The sequence below is a fragment of the Ixodes scapularis genome, unplaced genomic scaffold, assembly GCF_016920785.2.
Source record: "Ixodes scapularis isolate PalLabHiFi unplaced genomic scaffold, ASM1692078v2 PGA_scaffold2__306_contigs__length_199485367, whole genome shotgun sequence".
NCBI classification, from domain to species: domain Eukaryota; kingdom Metazoa; phylum Arthropoda; class Arachnida; order Ixodida; family Ixodidae; genus Ixodes; species Ixodes scapularis.
In genome coordinates this window covers 78348357-78370022 of record NW_024609857.1, presented here as the reverse complement: position 1 = coordinate 78370022, position 21666 = coordinate 78348357, and the positions used below count along the sequence as shown (strand labels likewise).

Here is a 21666-nt window from a genome sequence, read left to right as displayed (position 1 = left end):
TTTCCTTCTTAGTTTTCTTTTTCACGCGCTTCTTTTTGGGTTAGCAGCACCGGACAACAGGCCGGGCGTCAAGGAAAGACCGCAGCCATCCCTGCAGGGCCAGAACCCCTCTGCGGGCCGAATTTCGCCCGCGGACCAGGGTTTGGAGACTTCGGTGTGACTTACAAACATGTAGAGTGACTTCTGTTCAAATGCATTTTATGTTTCTTTTAGATGTTTTGTTTTGGGGGATGTGTTTGTTGGGTGTGAGCAAGTGTTGCAAATGGATTTATGGCTGAAGTGGTATAACGACTGCTACAGAGATCTGCTCGAAGGTCATCCTGGGCACACTGACAAGCCGTGCGCTCAATTTTGTGGGGCAGATTATTAGGTAAATGTGTTACGTAATACGCTCATGATCAACAAAATAAATATTGCTATTAAACATACTGCTACGGTTACTGACTGCTTGACGAAGGAGAGCCGTACTTTTTATGTTCGCACTCTTTGCTTTATGGTTTGCAGTTCGTCGTTCATCGGCTAATCTTATTCGAATTTAAGCGATAATAAGATGTTCTAGGCTGACCCCACGCATGTTTCTTAACCTTAACCTACATTATATATCTTCACCGAAGGGTTAGTGAGCAGTAATGACACATTCGTTCTTTTTCTTCAATCTAGCACTGTGTAAAGATTTAGATTATCTGGCGTCGAGGAAGCATTGTCCACCTACATTCGACAATTTGAACTTCGTGGGGGTAATATTATTCATTTGAGAAGGCATCAAAATACTTTTTAAAGTCAAGGTTTACACATTGTAAAACCTGTGTTTTGGTAGTGTCCACTAACACAGGTTACAATTTAGAATTTAGACGAAGTGTGATCATGTGGATCCTTAAGAAGAGCGAAAACGATGCAGCTGAAGATAGCACACACGCGCGATCCAGACAGCAAACAGAACAGCGATTAGAAAAATACACAGCTTGACTCCGCTGGTACCGGTAGGCAAATAATATATGTATATATATATATATATATATATATATATATATATATATATATATATATATATATATATATATATATATATATAATTGAAACCACCATCCGGAATCTTGAGGACATTTATTTTTACTATAAATAAAAAAACATAGTTAACTGGTTCATGCCGCAAGCGACACCATGATGGTTACCAAACAGTAACGCACATGTTATTAAATATACACTAGCTCGGTATTTTGTTCTGTAAAAAAAAACTTAAAACCTGTAAAGTATTTCAGGTGTGTGTGATTTCTTGAAACTGCATAGCCGCGTGAAATATATTTTATTAATTTATTTATACATACTGCGACCTTATATGAGGTCATTACAGTAGAAAATACAAATCCATAAAGAAAACAACACAAAAAAACAAGATGCCCGTGAAAATTATTCACTGAAAACGACATGCAATAGGGAAAGACAGCTTTAATTGCGCTAATAAAATCAACACTAGAAGTTATACGTATCTGTCCGTCAATTTCACCCCAGTCATCAAAAGTTTCCCGAAAAAATATTTTTTTTAAACAATATATATGACACTGAAATGGAACATAAATTAATAAATGAGATCGTCTGGTGCGAGTGGTAGTAGAAAATAAAATGTATTAACTTCCCACGATGCCGCAGTCTTCATTGACGATCCTGTGGAACATTTTGATTCGATATATCTTTCGCCTAAAACACAGTGGTTCAAGCCCGAGAGATGACAAATCGGATAAGGCAAAAACTTGCAATCATACCTCTAAAAAAATTTAAAAAAAAATCTCAATGCCTTAGCCAGGATAGATTTAATAGCTTTAGGGATAGTATCAGTACATTCCGGAATAGGAATGATTACACAGGGTGTTATTTTTTTCTAAGAGGGCAAACTATTAAAAGGACAGTGTCGATGTAGAATTATTTCCTCCGGAATAACGTTACCAACTGCGGCACACTTCAGCTAGTAAGTGTAAAGTGATCATTAACAAATCATTTAGCTAATATTTACTGAAGACGTTTTTAGATATTCGCTTCAATTGGTGCATTTCATTAAGATATGTGTTGCATGTCGTCAAACATGCAATAGTGGTGCCTCCCCTTCACACAATGAAATTCTGCTTTACCATACCAAACGGCAAGACAACAAAACAAGACGAAAAAAACAGGGGCGGAAGTCCCTCCCGGAACGTACATCAGCCTCCGCAGAGGACGGGGGGATGGGGCAGGGGAAGGGTCACGCGGCCGTAGAGAAGGCGCGCCCTTACTCTGCTGTCTTTTTGGACTCTCAGCTTTCCGCCATCTTTTTGTGTTAGTTTTGTTAAGGCGGAAACTTGGCAGCCAAAGATCGCCAGAGAATACTGTGGGAGACGAGTCTACTTGCGTTAATTTTAACAACCGATCCGCGTATTTCGGAGACTGTTAGCACATTTCTAATAGAATTTGCCCTCTAAAGCGAATATTTAACTAGCTAATTCATTTACTTAGGGTAATTAATTTGCTCTCGTTCTGGCGGTCGCCGCGGTGGGTGAAGTTCTAGCGAAAAAAAAAACAGTTCTCAATTCAGTCTCCTTTCTTTTTTTCATTATTTGCCGTCTTCGAAAACACCCCGTGAATAGCTTTCTAATACATAGCTTAACGAAACCGCATTTGATGGTTAATGAAGTTACTTGTATTCAGTTAAGGTGCATATGCGCTCTCCTAAATTTTGTCTCAGAAAGAATGCTTACTTGATATTAACTTTTGTTTTGTTACACGCGACTTACATTTTTCTGAGCTTAAATAGCGCACGTTCATTGGATAGGAGGGGATTGATTCTCATTGAAATACACCAGGGGCTCAGATTAAAGTGCATAAACACTTCTGGGAACTTGTTTTCTGATGTTTCTGAAAACACTTCATGGTGCTTCTCGACAAAGCTGTACTCCAATTAACTAGCACTCTTTCGGTGCATGAACAATAAACCAGTCGTCCGGCTCCACTTCATCCCTAAGAAAAGACGACGTTTTAAAAGAACAATACCCCCCAAAGTTTCCAGAGAGAAACCCTTTTCTCCCAACTCTGAAACTCGTTAGAACAACAGACTCGCGGCACGTCAGTAAAATGAAGCGGTGTTATTTTAACATTCTCCGCCCCTGCTCCTCCTGAGATAATTATGCAAAGGCTTCTGTCCGACGTAACTAAAAAAAACACTTCTGCCGATGCAGTATGTCTCCTTATTTATCTGCAAGGCTTTCACAATATCCATACTTTGCGGAATCACAAATAGGCAACAGCCTTACGCGTTTCGGCGTGAAACCCCAGCTTAGTTCACCTTCGTTTTTAAAATGCAACCCAGTTGTGGTATAGAGCGCGACAGTGTTAGCCCGAACAAGCGATTGCCGGTTTTTCGAGTTTTCCTCTTTAAAACCAAGGGATGTCTTCCAAGTTATTATTGCTACGGAATGAGCTCATATAGTTCTAGAATGTAAGCGATGAAATTTCGTGCTCGCTAATACTATTTAGAAGTAAAATGCGAAAACGCGCCGATGTCGTGTTCGCGCGAACAGTATCGCGGTGTGTACATCTTCCCAGATCTATCAAAACTGTTTCCGATGGTAGCGGGATTGAACGAAAACCCAATAACGGGTTCCTTAACTTGTCTAACATTCATCGGCTTTTTTCTCTAATACAGATGTTGTCAATGTATATCTGTGATTTACTTGTTTCATTCATCATTCTCTAGCGTATTATATGCCATACACGACCATGAATAAATTTCTGGAAACATACAAATTCAATTGAATTCACGTCCTCAAGAGTAACTCTGAATGATACCAAGCTTTTATGGAAGAAGCCTGATTGAAATCGTGAATTTTGTCTATCAAACTAAGGTCTTTTGGCGCACTGAACCAGCCGCAAACATGCAAATTGTATTCCCGCTATTTCGATGGTTCGAGTACTTGCTGTTTGGATTCGGTAACTGGTCGCAAGGTGTTGCGTGAGACGAAGAATCGTTGTATTGTAATGCGTTTGTTCATTTTTAGGTTTTATATCTTGCCTTTTACCAAAAATATGTTATCCATAATGCCACCAGGCATGATCACACTCATAGTATTTGCCTAGCTGAAAGCCTGACATAGCCGATAATCTGATAAAAGAGGCAGCGGAGAGAGGAGCAGGCCGCGTGATCTTCTAAGCACTATCAGCTCAAATCAGAAGATTCCAACTGTTGAGTTGTTTGCTAATCGCCATGGAGATTGCAGAAACAATAATAAGGCAGCGGCAAAGAACACTACGCTCCAGTAGTTATTACGTTTATCCCGCGACATTAGTGAGAGCTGAATCCTTATTTTTCTGTCAGAATTATGGCCTAACGTGAGCCAAGCAAAAGCCGGCCATTATGAAAAATATTATGGCAAGTAAATAAAAAACACGTGCTAGAAGTGCGATTGCTCTGGCCCTGAATCTGAAATTTATTCTTTAGAAATGTTGTATCTAATACAAGCTCAATTCAATTCTACGAACTCTGCAGTATACCTCAAAGTGCTACTATTTTATTTACTAAAACATGGAATGTTTTTAACGTGATTTCTCAATCTGAAAATTGTGTCCGTCCGTCGACTCTTCCACTCGTACGGGCTTTTTCCGCTAGATATAACGGGAAAATAGAAGTCGCTTCACTTCTACACGAAGTGTGGAAATTATTGTCACGTGACCTATACGTCAATGCAGTTTTCCCACTAAATTTAGCGGAACTCAATCATGTCTTGTGATATAAAACCAACCCAGTTTCGCTGGTATGCTTAGACGGGAAATCAACGTCACGTGACCTGAGCACCAAATTTGTTTCCCAGCAAAATTTATAGGGACAATTGGGGTCACATAACCTAAAGACCAATCCAGTTTCCCCGCTAAATTTAGCATTGGAAATCGACCTCACGAGACCTGCTTTTACGTGACCTATAAAACAATTTACTTTCTCCGATAACTGTAGCGGGCAAATGCGTACACGTCACGTGACACACCATTTTCTTCTCTCAATCGATCTTCTCCATTCCTCAAACCATCAATACCCGCGTCCTGGGGTGCCCTTCTCATATTACTCTTCCTCCACACGTACCTCTAATTCCCTACTTCTTCCTCTGCACTAGATTTAGCGGGGAAAAGGGACGTCACGGGACACACCAATTCCCGCTCCCCATCCATTCTTCCCCTCCCAGTCCATCTCCTTGAGTGCCCTCTCCACCGTCCCAATGTATTTCCTCTCCTCCCTCCCCCTCTGTATCCCTCCCCCTTCCAGTGCCTTCCCTGGCCGCTCTCTCCTAACTTGCCTCTTCCCCCTCACCCCTCCCTGGTCATATGACACACCAATTCAGTTTCTCCAACATTTATAAAATACAGCTCCTTCAGTCCTGGGACAACTGTTGGCGTCTTTCAAGAAATGTAAACAATCGCTCGTAAATACTGCATTTCGTGCCCCTTATGACACTAAAAATAAATGTCCCAGCAAATATATCTTATCGTTACGGACATTTATGATTTACGATTTCATAATTATAATTTTATTTATTACAATAACTTTGTATTATGTGTTTATAACCCACGTTTATGTAATGCATGGCTATAAAAATTCCCTTGTGGAACTGCTATATAAACTGAATCGAACTCTGGTAAAGAATGGGGGCTCGGTAGAATAGATCTGGTAGTGACATCTGTCCAAACAAACACGCCGTTACGTCGCTAACGAGCGATTACGAGCTTTACCAAGCATTGTCGGTGCGACTGAGTGAACCGTATCAATTTCTCTGGAAAACATGTGGGGTTGACGGAGGACACATTTGTGGAAGGTCCTGCATGCGTGAAATTAGCAGATGCCCGGAACGGAGAAACTTAGGAACACAAACAAAGAGGGGGGGGGAGTGGAGATTTCACAGCTTCTTCGTGAATATCGTGGGAATAAAATGGCAGAAGGGGAGGGGATGAGGGTTGGAACAACTCAAGCATTAATTTTTTTTAGACCATTTCAATCGGAATTTTTTTCTCGGCCGTCCACTGCACATTCCGCAACATAAACCCCGTTAATGCGCATGCGCGCGGTTAGCCTTATCTCTGCGATGATCAAGGTCATTTGCTTCTTTTGCAGGAGTTTGGTGCCATCATAATATCAAGGTCCGATTGTACGATAGTGGGTAGACCACAAAGCAAGCTTCCTTGAGGTAGACCCACTATCCTTCAATCATAGCCAATGAGCGCTATGCGTTCTGACATCACCACAACGCCTGGAAATGAAGCCGACGAACATAGAGTTCCTGATCTTGTACCGGGTCACAGAGAGTGTTGCGGAGCGAAGGAATAAATCTACAGAAAACTCCAGAACGTTGCGTTACTGAACGCTGCGATGTTTGTGTACTGGTCTGTAGAACGCATTTTCAGCATGCGGAGTAACTGCATGCTTTCTGCGGAGTACAACAAGCCACGTATGCATGTGTGAGCGCATTGTGCTGTCATTTTTCGCCAGGATGATAAGTGCTAAAAAGGTGTACTACAGACCGCTTCACCTTACGGTGGTTGACAGCGGACGCTACGAACTATCAGAGCCCGTCGAATGCTGTGTGACTGTCACACGAACTTCAAGAGAGCCGCAGCGAAACGCGGGGAACGCAGTCACGTGAGACGTTCACAGCTCTGTGTTGACTGCAGGATGGCACTTAGCGTCCACGGTGGTCTATCATAAATTGAAACTGAGTACTGCGGGAAAGTCGCAAAAGGTCCACAAGATTTTCGGTTGAAGGGTGTTCAGTGTAGTAGACGTCAGGAACGGTGCGATCGAGTCCGACGACGTTCTGTTTATTTTTTCGTGGCTTCGGGCTCGAAGTAACGAGTTTAACATGATTCAGTCATTTGTGTCGGTTGGGTTTAGAACGACGGAAAGGACAGCATGCACAGGCTGATATTGTGAACCGTTCGCGTTCCTAATATGGCAAGCAGTGCAAGAGGTAGCTTTTTAAAGCAAGCTTGAGCCATGGTTATATCGGTGTCCCGGTGTTTGCTTTCACTTAGTTTCCTGTGGGCGCAATCGACGCAAATGTGTCAACTGGTCTGAACTTGATTTAACGTGGATGTTATTGTCGGCAGCAGCAACTCTGAACCAACTGACCGCTGCATAGAGCTCCCTTCACTGCCGTCGCCTGCAGGCCAACATGAAGCAGGGTGAAGAACAATTCCTTTAGCTGCGAGCGGAACGGCGTGGCAAAAATCGGTGGATAAAGAAAATATTGATCGGCAACCCCGCAGAATAAATTTGAGGCTGAGGCCAGGCGTAATCAAGCGGTGCGTGAGCATACAGCGCAGTCACATGATTCCGATGGTGTTGTTAGTTAGAGGTGGTGTAAGAACGTTTGCACCTCAAAGTGAGTAATTTGTGGCTCCATGAGAGATGGCGGCAAGCTTCGGGCTCAATGCATAAACATTCCTGGAGCTGATACACCAAGCGCAGTGCGACTATAAGCTGTCAGACTTAGCAGGAACAAGACCCTGGTTGGTGAGCGGTGTATTTTTTTATGAACAGTCCGGTGCACCTTCCTTTGCCATGTACAAGCGTGGCCTGATGCGACAGGCCCTTCACGTTGCGTTGTGGCGGCACGGGATCGTGCCAGGCCAGAATCACGCTACACAGATACATACGGCAGTCGAGGTGATGCCAGGGACGGCGAGTGTTGCCGTGGTGGGTGTGCCAACGTCTACTTGCCTAGCCGGCAGGGCGAGCGTGGTGGTCGCAGAGTTTTGCTTAGAGAGGCCGGCGATAAATGGTCAGTGCAGAGGCAGTGATGAAGTACGCGGATGGTAAGGCCGTGGAATTAGAAGGCGTGCCTCCACATCACGACGAATAATAATGTGCAAGAACTCTCATAATATTTATGCCATAAAAAGTTACCGGAAAGAACAAAAAAATAAAAGACATTTACAATTCTCTGTAACGCCGAATTAGAGCGCAGCTCTTGAGGAGGAGGAGGGGAGAATAGAAAGGGAGTTTGCTAGAAGTTTGCGTCGATTCCTTTTCTATTTTTGTCACTTTATTTTTTTTCAAATAGTACACCAACTAGCCCAAGCACTTACCATAGAAGTGCAAGACTACCGATAGTGCTATCGATAGTACCGATAGTCGGCTGAAATCAGACTATCGATAGTACTATCGATAGTCGACTATCGAAAAACGATCGAAAAACTATCGATAGTATCGATAGTCAATTTATCGATAGCTTTGCATCACTAGCGAGCCCTCTAGCTTCGACAGCGCTTTGGCGTTTCATGAACCTCGAGCGTGCACACCAAGCCAATCCACAATGGAAAGCACATAACGTGTGCTGGTGGCCGGGCGTTAGACGGGCACTTCCTGCCCGTCGAGTTCTGTCAGTGAATATAAGCGTTATGGTCCTGCGCGTGCCCGTGTATTTTAGACCTCGTTGCACCACTGGTGAATTGTGTTTACGATCACAAACGTCGGTAGTACGTTTTCAAGCTCTTCCTTTTTCTTGTAGAGGGAACTCTAGAAGTTGTTTACGGAAGTGCTTACCTTCTGGTTTTTCGTACACGAGAGTAAAGTGTCTCCATTGCTGGGCCACGACGAGATCTCTAATGGCCAAGCCCAGCTCCTCGGGGCTAGGCGTCACAGTGAAGGAAGCCGAGTCAGGGGGAGGGCCGCGACCGAGTAGCTCACGATGCAGATAGATGTGGGGGACTCGGTGCCGGGCACAAGCAGTTTTTGCCAGCGACGCAGTTGTCGGATGTCGCGGACCGATCAGAGCGAGAAGACCTTGCTCCAAGAGCTTGCACACTGCAATGAAAAAAAGCGCGAACATCTGAAATGTCACCCAAGTGATCACCGGCAAAGCGCAAGTTATAATAAATTATGTGAGACCTATTTTTCCTCAAAACCCACACGAATTCCTTAATGACAAATAGCAGAAAGATCACCGCGGATAACGAACTTCAAAACACGGCTACAGTCGGTGAAAATGAGCAATGTCATTTTCACCTTGACAGAGCGAGCGCGAGCTAGAGAGGAAGCGAGTTTTTTTCTCGCCTTTATTTCAACGTTCGCTCTGCTTAAGTGGAAAGTCTGGAGGCTCTCTGCGAGAAACTTCCTCTTCGCACTTAACCTGTCACCTACTTTAGATCTGAGAAAAAAAAGAAGAAAAAAATGGAATTTGCGAAGGGGCAAGAGCAAGTATAACGTTTTATACGTTGTACCTGTGCACTTCTCATTCTTGGGGGCCTAATCGCAATTCGCTGAGATTCGTGTGCTGTTCGCCATGACTCGTTGTCTCTGCCTTCTGCAGAAAAAAAAACTCTAAAATTATTTTTTTAGAGTACATGTTGGCGTTTGACTTTACACTTCAGTCTGCGGTCGCAGGACAGCTTTCTTTATAACACAATTTTTTTTTTCGTTTTGATAAACACCAACATAGTTAGAATTTAAGCGTTAGCAGTAAATAATTTTCTTATGATTTTAGATGCATTAAACGCATTAAACAAACAAAAACACGAGGGCATACAAATACAAACAAACAAATGCACGCCGTTGGTGCCCTTTGTTCTTCTTTATTCCTGTCTTTCTCGCGTTCTTTGATACGTTCCAAAAAATCTAGGACTGCTTGTCTTTCAACATTTGAATAGTGTTGAAGTGAAAGTTGAAAGAAAGTTTAATTAGATTGAAGATTATTTTAAACGAACAAAACACATATTTTTCAATTGCAAACACCCTCGGTATTTGCAATCAAAGAACTTTTTCTTTTAGCTTGCCTAAAGTTTTGCGATCAAATTGCAAATATATCTTAGAGCTTTGTTTGGGTACATTTTTTTTTCAACACCCAATGGACCCAGCATTTAAACAAATGGCCTTTTAATAGTATCCCCACGTCACAAGAACTATTTTGATAAACCGTATTTACGCAACAAGGTCCCTTGATGACGGTAAAGGCTGCCAGGCGTTTGTAATTATCGCTTTAGTGAATAAGATGCATAATTTTGTTTCTCCATTGTGAGATATTCATATATGTAAATAACTGATTTCACTATAATAAACATAGTTCTCAAAGGACTTTGGCCATAGTCAATGCGCATCAAACATATTTAGTTTTTTGTATGGGTCTAATAAATCATATCGGTCGTTGATGGAGAGATGGTGGACATCTATGTTCCTAGCTTAGATATATTTTCTACTGAGTATTTTATTCAACGAGGGGATCTGTAGTGAAGCCAGGTCTTGATCTTGCGTTGTATAACAACCGTCATGTTGTGTCAAGATGCACTTGACATTCTCATTCCGTCAGTTTTGCCGATCGCAAGTGTTCTCTTAAATAATGCTGTCTTCTTCAGGATAAATAAGGTGAGCGTGGTGTAGAAAATTCAGATATACGAGGAAACCTAGAATTCGTTTCGCTGAGTTATTATTTTTTATCAGGTGAGCAATAATTATTTCGAAACTTGTTTTCAGTGAACGTTCCACGGAGAAACGGGTGTAGAAATTTTACTTGTCGTTTCTGATCTCCTATTGTGGTTTCGTGTTTCTGGCTGTTGAAATTTGGGTGTACTGCTTCCGAAATAATTTTAATTTATTATAAAGTGAATGTTGGTGGTGTCATGGCGCCGCAAACCTAACAATCAGGGGACCAGCTCTGAATCCTCGTTGGTTTTACTTAGTCAGTGATCTAATAAAGACCACCATTTCTGGGTCCTTCCGTCGCTAATAATAGGATAACACGAAATATGCGCTAGAAGCTGTGTCATGGCTGTTCCCAAATGAATAGGTATTTTAGTAACAGTGAGTTGAGTTATTATCCGAGGTTGGTAGAGACACGGGAAATGTTTAGGGTAATTCATCAAAATAATTTATGTTTCTCGCCGTCCAAGAATAAAAAAAAAACAAAAATAAAACGGAGCAATGCCGTCTTGACAAAAAGAAATTGGACAATTTTTTTTAGACCTTTTAATATATAGGTTACACGCTATAAATAGGTTTGAACGACAGTACAATCCTGAAATATTGGGTTTCCCCATCAGAGAAGGGTCCAATAGCACATATTAAGCTTTTGCTTGTGCCTGTGCGTGGGCAGGATGGAAGGGGGGGGGGGGGGGGGGCTCTTGTTTTTTCCACCCCTTTCAGTGGAAGTACAATATATATTTTGTACCCTTTGTCAGCTTCTACTCAACACCTCCCTGAAAGCAAGTCCGTGGCTCTGCATTTACCATGTCGCCCACCCTGGGTCACCGAAAGGAACAGAATGAACAAAAGTGCTGTGAGGGCCTACCACTAAGACTAGATTTTTTACTGAGTGCATATCCCAGCCAAGCTGTGATGAGCACTCGTGTTCAAATTTGCCCGTACTAGTCAGCTGTAGGTGACAGTTTATTCAGGACTACGATACCGCAGGATGTTTTGAGAAGACATGGTTCTTCAGAGCCTATTCCCAAATTATCTCTCCGGACTGGTGGAGGGTGCTGCACCTATTTAAAACGGTATTCGCCTCGAGATCGAGCAGAGTCGCCACTGAGCGGCCGATGTTGGAAACGCTGCTAGTGTGGATACCGCCGCACGTCGGCCGCTCTCGGCGCACTTTGAAAAATGGATCCTCACGACGATGAAAGCCTGTTTTTGGCTAAACTGCGCTATATACGTTTTCAATGCTTGTTCTTTTCGAAAATATTGTATCGTTCAATGAGAGTAGAAGCAAGCGAAGGCAAGCAATGACAAGCTGGATGCTTATACAATGTTGCTACTGTGGTTGCTTTTGTGATGCGGTTATTTGTTTCAGTTTGGGTGCCACTGCATACTATTCTGGAGTACATTGCCGACGAAAAGCGGTGCCTTGTAGTAGTCGAACAACTTGTGAAAGCCAGGCACATCATTGAGTGGAGTGTCGTGGTCCCAACAACCACGTCGATGTGCGTGCACGTCCGGAGTTACGTATTGCAGTCGTTGGCTCTCAGCAAGGATCCCCACACTGTGTATCTGGAACTCACGAATGGTGCCACGATTGATAAACTTTCGTGTACTCACCCTGCCGATTGACTATTGTCTGTAACTCCAACGGCCGTATGCGTCTTTGAGAGAATCGCACGCTTCATCGTCCTTGTCGTTTTAAACGCTGCATACGTAAAACGTTTTGTTATTGCAATTATAATTATTCGCGTATTAGGCATAGGAACCTATTCGCGGCGACTAAAGATCGCGAAACGTAAAGACTTCAATTTTGGCATCAAGAAAAGAGAGGTAATCGTGTGCCTTTATTTTTCGCTAATTTCGTTATTTTCGAACATATGGGTTTCGCTAAGGGTTTTGCAGTAGGCGGTGCAGTTACTTCGGAGAAAGAATGCCTAAAGTTTCGTACGCGGCACCCATGTACTTTAGTGAGCTGTTAACTTTAGATGTAATCATGCCGTCTTCATGTAGCGCGATTTGCCATTGAAAATTTGTTTTTCAAGCAAAGTGGCACGAAACCTTCGTCACTTGGAGGGTAAGCAAAATTTGTGGAGTATAAACCAGACTTAGGCCTATCTCAAATACTCTATCAAGATACTGTATTGAAAATACTTTTTTAAGTATCTTGGTATCTTGCAAATACTTTTGATCGAGAGTATTTGATAGTCTATCTTTATTACATTTCTGAGTATCTTGTACTCATTATCTCAACTATATTTTTGACATTCCACCATTTTCCAAGTTTTTCGGTATGAAGTGGCGTGGGCGACGCACGAGCAAACGAACATTCTTTCGAGCAACCAAATCCTGGTACTAGCTCCGATTAGCTACGGTGATTTGATTGAGCTCGTGAGAACATCGGTTTTTTGCAGATTTCGATTCGTATTTCAACCCAAACCTCGCACAATGTAGGTTTCTCCTCGCCTTCCCAAATGCGCCTTTGACAACACTACTGCAAAACGTCGAAGATTTTTTTTTTCGTGTGAGTTTGGCTTTTATTGCTTTCGCGAACACTATCTATAAACGATCATTGTTAAGCAGAGAACAGGACAGGAAATGAACTACGAGCTGGATGACCACTCAAAATGCCAACAAAGCGTTTCCCCACGTTGAGTGCCTTTCTGAACGCAACCTACTTGAAGGTGCGACCATGGCCGTGGCTATTATCTAGGTTGTTTTTGTTATCCATTCACTCATATTCGCATCCCAAGTTCGTTTATAGTGAACTGCCCATATAGGGAATATGCATTCTAGTTAAACTATGCGTCTAAGGTGCGCCGAAGGACGTGATAATTAGCGATGGCACTAGTGGCGAGGCGCTTTGTCGCGTTTGTTGTTCCCACACCTCGGTGTTTACCCAACACAAGGCCTGTACACCTGTCCACAGACCATTTTGGGCAGTGTAATGTAAAAATACAAATAATAAACGAAGTGACGTTAAGTGCAGGGTCTCTCCCGAAAACAGTCGTCAAAGGATGCGAGCTTGACCCACTTCGGCTTTTGTGCTGAGCTGAGGACCGTGCATGCTGGATTGTTCATGAAAGCCGGACTGGTAACAAAAGAGCCCCTCCTGCCCCTTACCGGAGAACACGAACTCCAACCGATCGCTGACGCCGCAATCGATCATGTCAGCAGATCGCTGAGTCCCCATTCGTGTAGCTCTAAAGTTAACCGCGTGGGGCGCCAAGGTCTGACCTCCTCCCCAAAGCGACCTTTCTTTTTCTCCCAGAGATGTTTTGTAACATTATCAGTGATATTGCCATGCTCGTTAAAGAGCGAATGCGTGTCCGAATAGTTGCCGCGCTTGGCTCTCGCGCGGACGCTCCGGGTTCGATTATAGGGAGCGGACTCCTCTTTTCATTTATTATTTCAACTTGACATTCTCGCAAGTTGAAAACCTTGTCGCCTGATGGAGTTACGAATGCTCTACGCGCCGAACGGTCTACGACGAATATGCCAGAAATTTACGCGGGTACAAAAGGTGCTCCATGTGGCGGTCCAGAGTAAGTCTGGCCCCAGCGCTCGATCCTGCTGTTTTGCCGACATCGATACCTGCGACGCTAGTTCTTCTCTATTTTCTTTTGGCTACAAGTTCCCCCGATTAAACGCTTAGTTTCTTCAGTTATTCGCCGCCTCGTCATTTTTCATTCGTGACAATATCCTGCTCCTTATAATATGACTGCATCGAATAACCGTACAATACTTTTTTGCCGTTTTGTGTTGTTGCGTGCTAATAAACCTTTCCGGTAACTCAGATTTGCGCAGCTGTTTAATTGTCGCTGTCAATGACATCGATACAAATTAATCTATGCGGAAGTATCTTCAAAAGTAACTGAAATACATTTCTAAGTATTTGTACTCTACTCAATATACTTTACAGTGAGAGTAACTTGAGTAGTATTTTAAATACTTTACGAAGCAGGTATTTCCCTTGCAAAATATTGTTATGTTTTTCTGTTGAATAGCTGTTGAAAAAAGTCAATAGAGGATATAGAATGTCAACAGCTTTTATGTTGACTTTCTTTTGAATATTGGCCCACCTTGTAATAAGAATGTCAACAGACTTTCTGTCGCCTCCAAGATGCTTATTCTGCAGCATTTCAGCTAAAAAGCTAGAGGATTAAAAAGAAAAAAATCTTTAGCTATTCATTCAGCAGTGTTTTGGAAGCTTACATGGGTTTCCACTCCTCCAAATTAGCTACAGCAAAATAAAGTAAAAAAAAAAACGAATTTAGTTTTTTTCAATATTTTTGTTTAGTAAATGGTGTCCCTGGGGTATTTGAAGTCACCACTACGTACACCCCACTACACATTAGGAACGAACACAAACACCACAAACACATTATGAACGAACACGTGAATTATTTTTCTTTATTTGCATTGAACACCTGAATCACAGACCCATTGACTGCCCCAGAGCCTTATATAGCCTACATATTGAAGATAATCATTTGGCCGGTGACCCCCTCAGCACTTATTAAAGTTCCACGTATTTGAACTTCTCCTCGGCAGTCTGTCAAAGGGAAAACAGTCTTTCGAAGTTCGTGGACGATATCTCTTACTAAAAAGCATTGGTACTAGTAATAATAATTCGGCGCAGTCGCTAAAACAACATCAACGAAAACGGCTCCTATAAGAAATATTATGGCTTCTCTGCATAGCACCACTCAGGACGAAGCGAGTAAAGGCAGTTTCTTCACTTTCAAATAGTTATTTTGCTTTTCTTTGCTAGAATATTCAATATGGTCATTAAAGTCACTATGGTCACTTACACAGTCAGAACGGCAGGGCATGACTTTCGAGCGCCTGGCCTCCGCGACGAAAGGTCCCATGCCTTCCGTCGTGCTTTGACTGCACGCGCGCGCTCGAGGTGCGCGAACGCCGAAGCGTTGTCAAGGCTCGCGCTGGAGGCGGGACAACTGATGTTGCTTCCCGTTCTCACCTTGTCATCGACTATTGAAAAACTTAGCAACTTTTGATAGCTAGTCGAGGTGTACAATGTTCAATAAAAAGTCAACAGAGAGATTGTAGCTTTTCTGATTACACTGGCTACAGAGAGTCAACCGAAAATTTTCAACGCGAAGTAAACAGAACGTCTGCAGTCATTTTAATGACGCTGTCAACAGAAAGTCAGCAGAAAAAAAATCAACATAAAGTTATTAGAAAGTCAACAGCTCTTCTTTTGACTCAGGCTGAAGAAAATCATCAGAAAAGTTTCAACACAAAGTCAACAAACGTTCTGTTGACCATCTCAACAGAAAGTCAGCAGAAAAAAACCAACATAAAGTTAATAGAAAGTCATTAGCTTTTCTTTTGACACAGGCTGAAGAAAACCATCAGAAGAGTTTCAACACGAAGTCAACAAACTTTCTGTTGACCATGTCAACAGAAAGTCAAAGTCAAAAGGAAGTAATCAGAGTCAATAAGTTTTCAATAAAAAGTCAAAAATCATTTTTATAGGGGTTAGTAACTTAACTTCAATACTTTTATCGAGCATTTTGTTTAACACTAGTAGAAACAAGTGATTGATTAGGCTCGATATTAATTGCTGCTCCTTCGGTAGATTGACCAGTTGTCATCAGCCCTTTTTACCGTGTACTTGCAACCGCACTTCAAGAAAATTGATCCCGTGCGTCCGGCGCGCACGCATGGCGCTGAGCGAACCACTTCCTCTTCAGTCGATGCCCCCTTAAAGCCTGGTTCACACTGACCTGTCTTCTTAAGTTACGTTACGCTACGTTACGAAAAATCACCGCGAAGTCTGTGTTTCGTATTAAGCGTGGCTATCAATTCAAGGAGATAGCCTTGCACGCGACATTCTAAACACGAATCTTTCGGTGACGACAAGTTAGGACGGTAAGTTACCGTCGGGGCAACCAAGGACACAAGGCTCGTCGTGCCGTAACGTAAGGAGTTGAGCTCGGTTCAACTTTTCACACAGCACGGTTTTCTTACGTTACATATAAGTCACCGAAACATTCGTGCCGCGAATGTCGCGTGCCAAGTATACCTCCTTGAATTAGTAGCCATGCTTAATACGAAGCTTGCAAATTTCCCGGTGACTCTTCGTAACGTAAAGTAAGCAAACGGGTCTGTGTGAACCAGCCTTTAGTATGTCATAGTGTAGGGGGGCTCGTAGGAGTGACAACTCTAGCATGTTTCAAAAGTCGGATTCTCACGCAGTAATACGTTCGTTGCATTTTCATCCTCTTCAAAAACACCGCAGAGGGAGAACCCACACTAAGGACTATCACAATGCCCTGCAGCGAGCGAGTATCAACGCGCACGCCTTGCGCGTACTCTACTTTGGGCCACTCGTGACACTTACGTAAACAGTTTTTGTTTTTCCACTTACCTTGGTTGTCATGCAATGTTGGTTTGAACTTTGAAGTATTCAGCGGTGAAATGGCTAGAGCAAACCATCGCGTGAGTCAGATCTCAACTTCGGGAGCTACTCTTTCCTCAGCGCGCTGGCCACTGGATTTCGGTGAAAACTGACCCCCACCTCGGTGCAATAGGTATTGCACTGAGACAATGAACAGTATGGAACCATTTTTTGTTGAAATTGCGTTCACAATGATACTGTACGAGGCACTAAACGCGATATTCTGAAGGCTTTTGGCCGCGACGGCAGATAGCCTACAAAACAAGCACCGTCCTATCCACACATTGAAAATGATAATAGCGTGATAATAGCACCACCTTTAACTCGATCTCGAGGCGAATAACGACTCGCGCAGTATAAACACAGTAGCTTTAGCAGCTGGAGAGGAAAAAAAAAGTTATTTTTTAGCAATTTCGCATTCACGCTTCTGTTAATTAAGAAATATGAATATATTTTCACCCTCTCCTCCCCCCGCCCCCTTCAAGAGACTAACATAAATTTCAAATTGCACATTTGTTAAAAAAAATATAGGCACTTTGCCAACTTTTTTTTCTAATTATAATTGTTAGCAAGTATTACTTTTTTCCACAACGTAACTAGGCATTTTTGTCATGATATTATATGCCTCGTGATATCTTGACTGATCAAGTCGCCTTTAAGTTTAATAATCGGATTCAGCTAAGCAATGGAATGTCTTTGTTGAAAGCTGAATTCAGGAATGAAAAAGTAGGATTATTTTTTAAGTAATTTATGAAAACTGATGACGGCACTTTTGCAGTATAACCAGAAACACAGTAAGTAAAAAATTATACATATCCAGGCGTACTGTTCACAGCCAGAGCTCTGTTTAATTTACTATAGGATAGATTTGAAGCATGTTTTCGAAATATTAATAATATAAGGGAGAACTTAAATGAAACCGCGCCAGTCAAAGTAGATACGACATACAGTGACCTATTTATTATATGTGAAGGTCTAAAACTATACATACAAAAAAGCGAGCTTGAACTAAGTTAGGCATAGCTACAAGTGCCATGAAAATTTTAACTAAAACGATGCGCCATTTAAAGTAGATATGAGATACGATTAGCCATAATACATAGAGGTTTAAAGCTATATAAACAAGAAATATGGCGAGACCTTCTACGAGACCTCGTCTAAAACGGTCAACGTAGCCGTCGAGTTTTTTTTTTGTTTTTTTTTTAAACCTGCCGGGAAGTCCTTCGCAAAGATTTCAAATAGAGGAACGCTCCTTTGGTATATAGTTAAGAGGTTGATGAAGGACTCCATTCTTTATAAATAAGCACTGAATAGACAGATTGTTTCGCACACAATTTTATTCTTAGTTGTTTCAAATCAACCGTCCACTTTAATGTTGCGGGAGTGCGTGAAAGAGTGCAGGGAAGAACTGCTAGCGAGAATGAGTCATCTTGGAGTGATATAGTTTTGTGTGAAGCATCTAATGAGCTTTTAGTTTTCGATCTTGAGTGGTTTCAAATCATCGCTGACAAATCGGGGTGCACAAACGTAGACATTGGGTTAACGACAACATTTGTTCTAGTTACGATCAGGTATAAGCTAAAGATGTTTAAACGTTTCGAGTTAGCAAACCACGGTCGTTATACAAAATTTGTTGTAATGTTTGGTGCATGATGCCCACAATCCTTGCGGCGCATGCAGGACGCTTGCAAGGACGCTCGCGATGCAAAATGAGGTGATACCACGCAGAAATAACATTTTTATTTAAAAATAGGGTGAATATGAAACGCCGCCTAAACCCCAAGTTCGCAAAAAAGAACACACGAAACACGACACAATTAATTTGCTTCGAACGCAAAACTGCCTTCAATTGAACCAACGCGCCCCGTCCTCGACGGTTTTGTGTTATTTTGTATATTTGAGGGTTTTATAAAAATCAAAAAGGAAAGATGCCTAAAGCATTCCATTAGGTGCCATGCGAGCAAACGCAGTGGTGTTAGTTATAAGTTTCTGAAGAAATTGTTTAGCTAAAACATCGAGTAAACAGAAAGATTCTGTTGGTTGTAAAAGCAAAATTGTTATGAATAGCGAAAACAAAATGTACCGTGTTGTTCAACTTTCCCAAGTAGGTAAAAAGACGAGGAATGATTTACGTTTCTCCTTAATTTTTGGCGCAAGCAGATAACCTAAAAACGGTGTATGCATGCCTCGTAGTATGGATTGTTGATGTATCGACTCCGCATAAGCTTATATAAGAATTTTGTAAAGATTCATTAAGAGTCGTCAAGGATAGTCATACCGCCTTGAACTTCGCTATAATGTATATAAATTGATATTTATATTTTTATAGCGGAAAGCAATAGCCGTGTGCGATTTGTTCGTGAGCGTTGCGCTCTATTTGGCGAGAGGTCTTCTCGTAAAATGTTGTAGTCGACCAAAATGTTCGTCTGGCGTACGCCGTGTTAGGAATGTCCCAGTATCGATTATGAAACAAAATGACGTGTGTGATTCGAAAGAAAGGAGTAGCTTCGAGGACAGTTTATTGGGGGCAGTCTCCCGGGTAAGCTTGAAACAAGGTTGGAGATAAAACTTCTTCCTGTGCAGCTTGAGTTCTCCTTTAGAACAGCTTCAGCTCTGTGTTTCTCGGTTCTCTTCGATTTTCATAAACCAGACCCGGGGTTATTTTTTGGGGTTTATCGTTATTTACCGAAAACACTGAACCATATATTTATAACTCTATTCTTGGTGGCATGCAAGGTTTTAGTTTCTTATTTCCTTGTATTTTGCTCTACACATATGTTGACGAAAAGTAAAGGTGTGCGATATATTCAAGTGCCGATTTCCTTTTAAATAATGATTGTCCGAATAAATCAATTCTACTTTTGGATTGCTAGTAATAGTGCTTTTGAACAATGCCATACATTAGAAGTCAGTAATATCGGCAAGACGTTTGGTTTAATCAGAAAACTTGTTAATGTTGTTAAATTATCTTCAGAGGCCTGTCTTGGTTCTAAATTAAGGCTGTGCTGAGAAGCCTTGACTAACGTACATTTTGACAAAAAGTGGTTAGTGTTTCGCGTCCTTTGATTGAAGCAGTCCTACTTCTTGGATGCGCTTGACGAAAACCCGTAAACCACGCATGTCACCATTTCAAACTCGAGGGTCTTGCGTCACCTGCAGCTAGCTCTAATAACTATGAACATGATCTTGGTTCTTAGGTTCGTAGTATTAAAACCTGTTTGGTGCATTTTGTAGCTTATTCCTAGTTATTAGCGCCACTTTTTTTCGTGCTAACCTCATCGTTCCGCGTGTTCTGCAGAAAAATAAACACATAATATTTGTGTTTTTTTTTATTGATCCTGTTTGTTTTTTTAGTGCTGTGGATATTTAGAATAACTATGTTCGTGCTCGTAGTCGATTAAACATCCCTGTTTTGGCATTATTTAGCACTATTTGAATAAAATCCAATTCGAGTTGAAATATTGCTATTTCCACATCTCTAAACAATTGCCTCGCAAATTGCTGGGCGTCCGTGTTGGACGCGAAACGTGTGATTTCTAAGCGCTCGGCGCTCTTCATCGGTTAGTTTAGCGATTGGCTTAACGCGTGGGATGTATACTCAAGAGCAATTCCTCAAGTGCAGATACCGGCGCCAATCCGGGTTTTCAAAACGTGTGGGAGTGTGTCAAGTTTCTAAATGCCGCAGGCAGAGCAACTGCCATGCAGGTTTTTCCCACAAATGGCACCTCAGCTCAGGGTAATGTGTCGTGACAGGCAATAAAAAAAAAACAAATTGTGTCGCTGGAAAGACGCTAGTTTCATAATCTGATATGGGTTAGATTCCCGCCTGGCGCACAAAATGATTTACTGCGATGTGGACTCTTATCCTCCATTCAAAGATCCACGCTTCACCAGGCTTACCCTTTATCCTGGCTTCACGAAATGTCGAACACCTGGCCGAAGAACGTTTCACGTTCAAAGCCGTGAAAGCTACACCAACCTCCTTTGCATACGTGCGCTTTAGGACTTGGGGGAGCAAATAAGGGGGGCTAATCGTAACGATAAGTCTGATAATTACTTAAAATTCATTGCTTTTAACATTTCGATTAGTGAACACATGGTTTCAATTACAAACTTGTTGTGCGTCACTTACATAGATTAAATACGGCAATTTTAGAAAGATTCAGAGCCCCTACAAGGCGGTGAAGCGGCTTTTACGCAAGTTTGAGAGTGACAAAACACAAACACAGCTGACAAGGCCAACCCCCGCTTATCATGCGCGTTTTCACCCCACCCACCTGGAACGTGTTGGACGAGTGGACGCTTTAGCGCGACCGCGCTTCTATGGGGCTCCAAACGTTTTTTAACATTTACAATTTTTTTTTATGACGCTCAGGAAGTTTGAAATTAAAACACTATATTTATTTTTTTAGATATTTTAAAAGATAATTAACAGAGTTTACCTCATTTTTCTATACTTATCGTGGCAAAAAGCCCCCTATGTTACTTCCACTTGGCCGCATGACTCAGCTGCACAGACCGGCTTAGCCTAGCTTTACCGACTTCTCTGGAACAAATCTGTGAAGCATAAACGGACAAACCATGTATGTTAAGTGCCACTAACATCACAGTATCTGTCTGTTGCTCGACTTACCAGGTCTTGTCAAAAATTAAGCATATCGTGTCTTGGGAAAACGCGTTGTTTTATCCCGTTAATAGAATTCTGTGGAATAAAACTATTGTACTTTCTATTAATGCTATTTCATTCCCACTATTAGAAATCAACGAACACAAAACATCGGAACATCATGCAAATTAGAGCAACCCTGAATGTTCTCCTTTT

General features: G+C 42.0%; 1 protein-coding gene across 3 annotated transcripts in view; it reads right to left on the bottom strand.

The window, feature by feature from the left end:
* LOC8027838 (glutamate receptor ionotropic, kainate 2) overlaps window positions 1-21666 on the bottom strand; it is a 319417-nt gene that overhangs the window by 230320 nt on the left and 67431 nt on the right. For 2 of the 3 annotated variants that reach the window (XM_029994322.4, XM_029994323.4), the window contains exon 3: window positions 8552-8812. The exons of the other annotated variant lie outside the window; for it this stretch is intronic. In XM_029994322.4, coding sequence (XP_029850182.2) covers window positions 8552-8812 — 261 coding nt within the window. The remainder of the gene's footprint in view (window positions 1-8551; window positions 8813-21666) is intronic. 3 annotated transcript variants of the gene reach the window in all.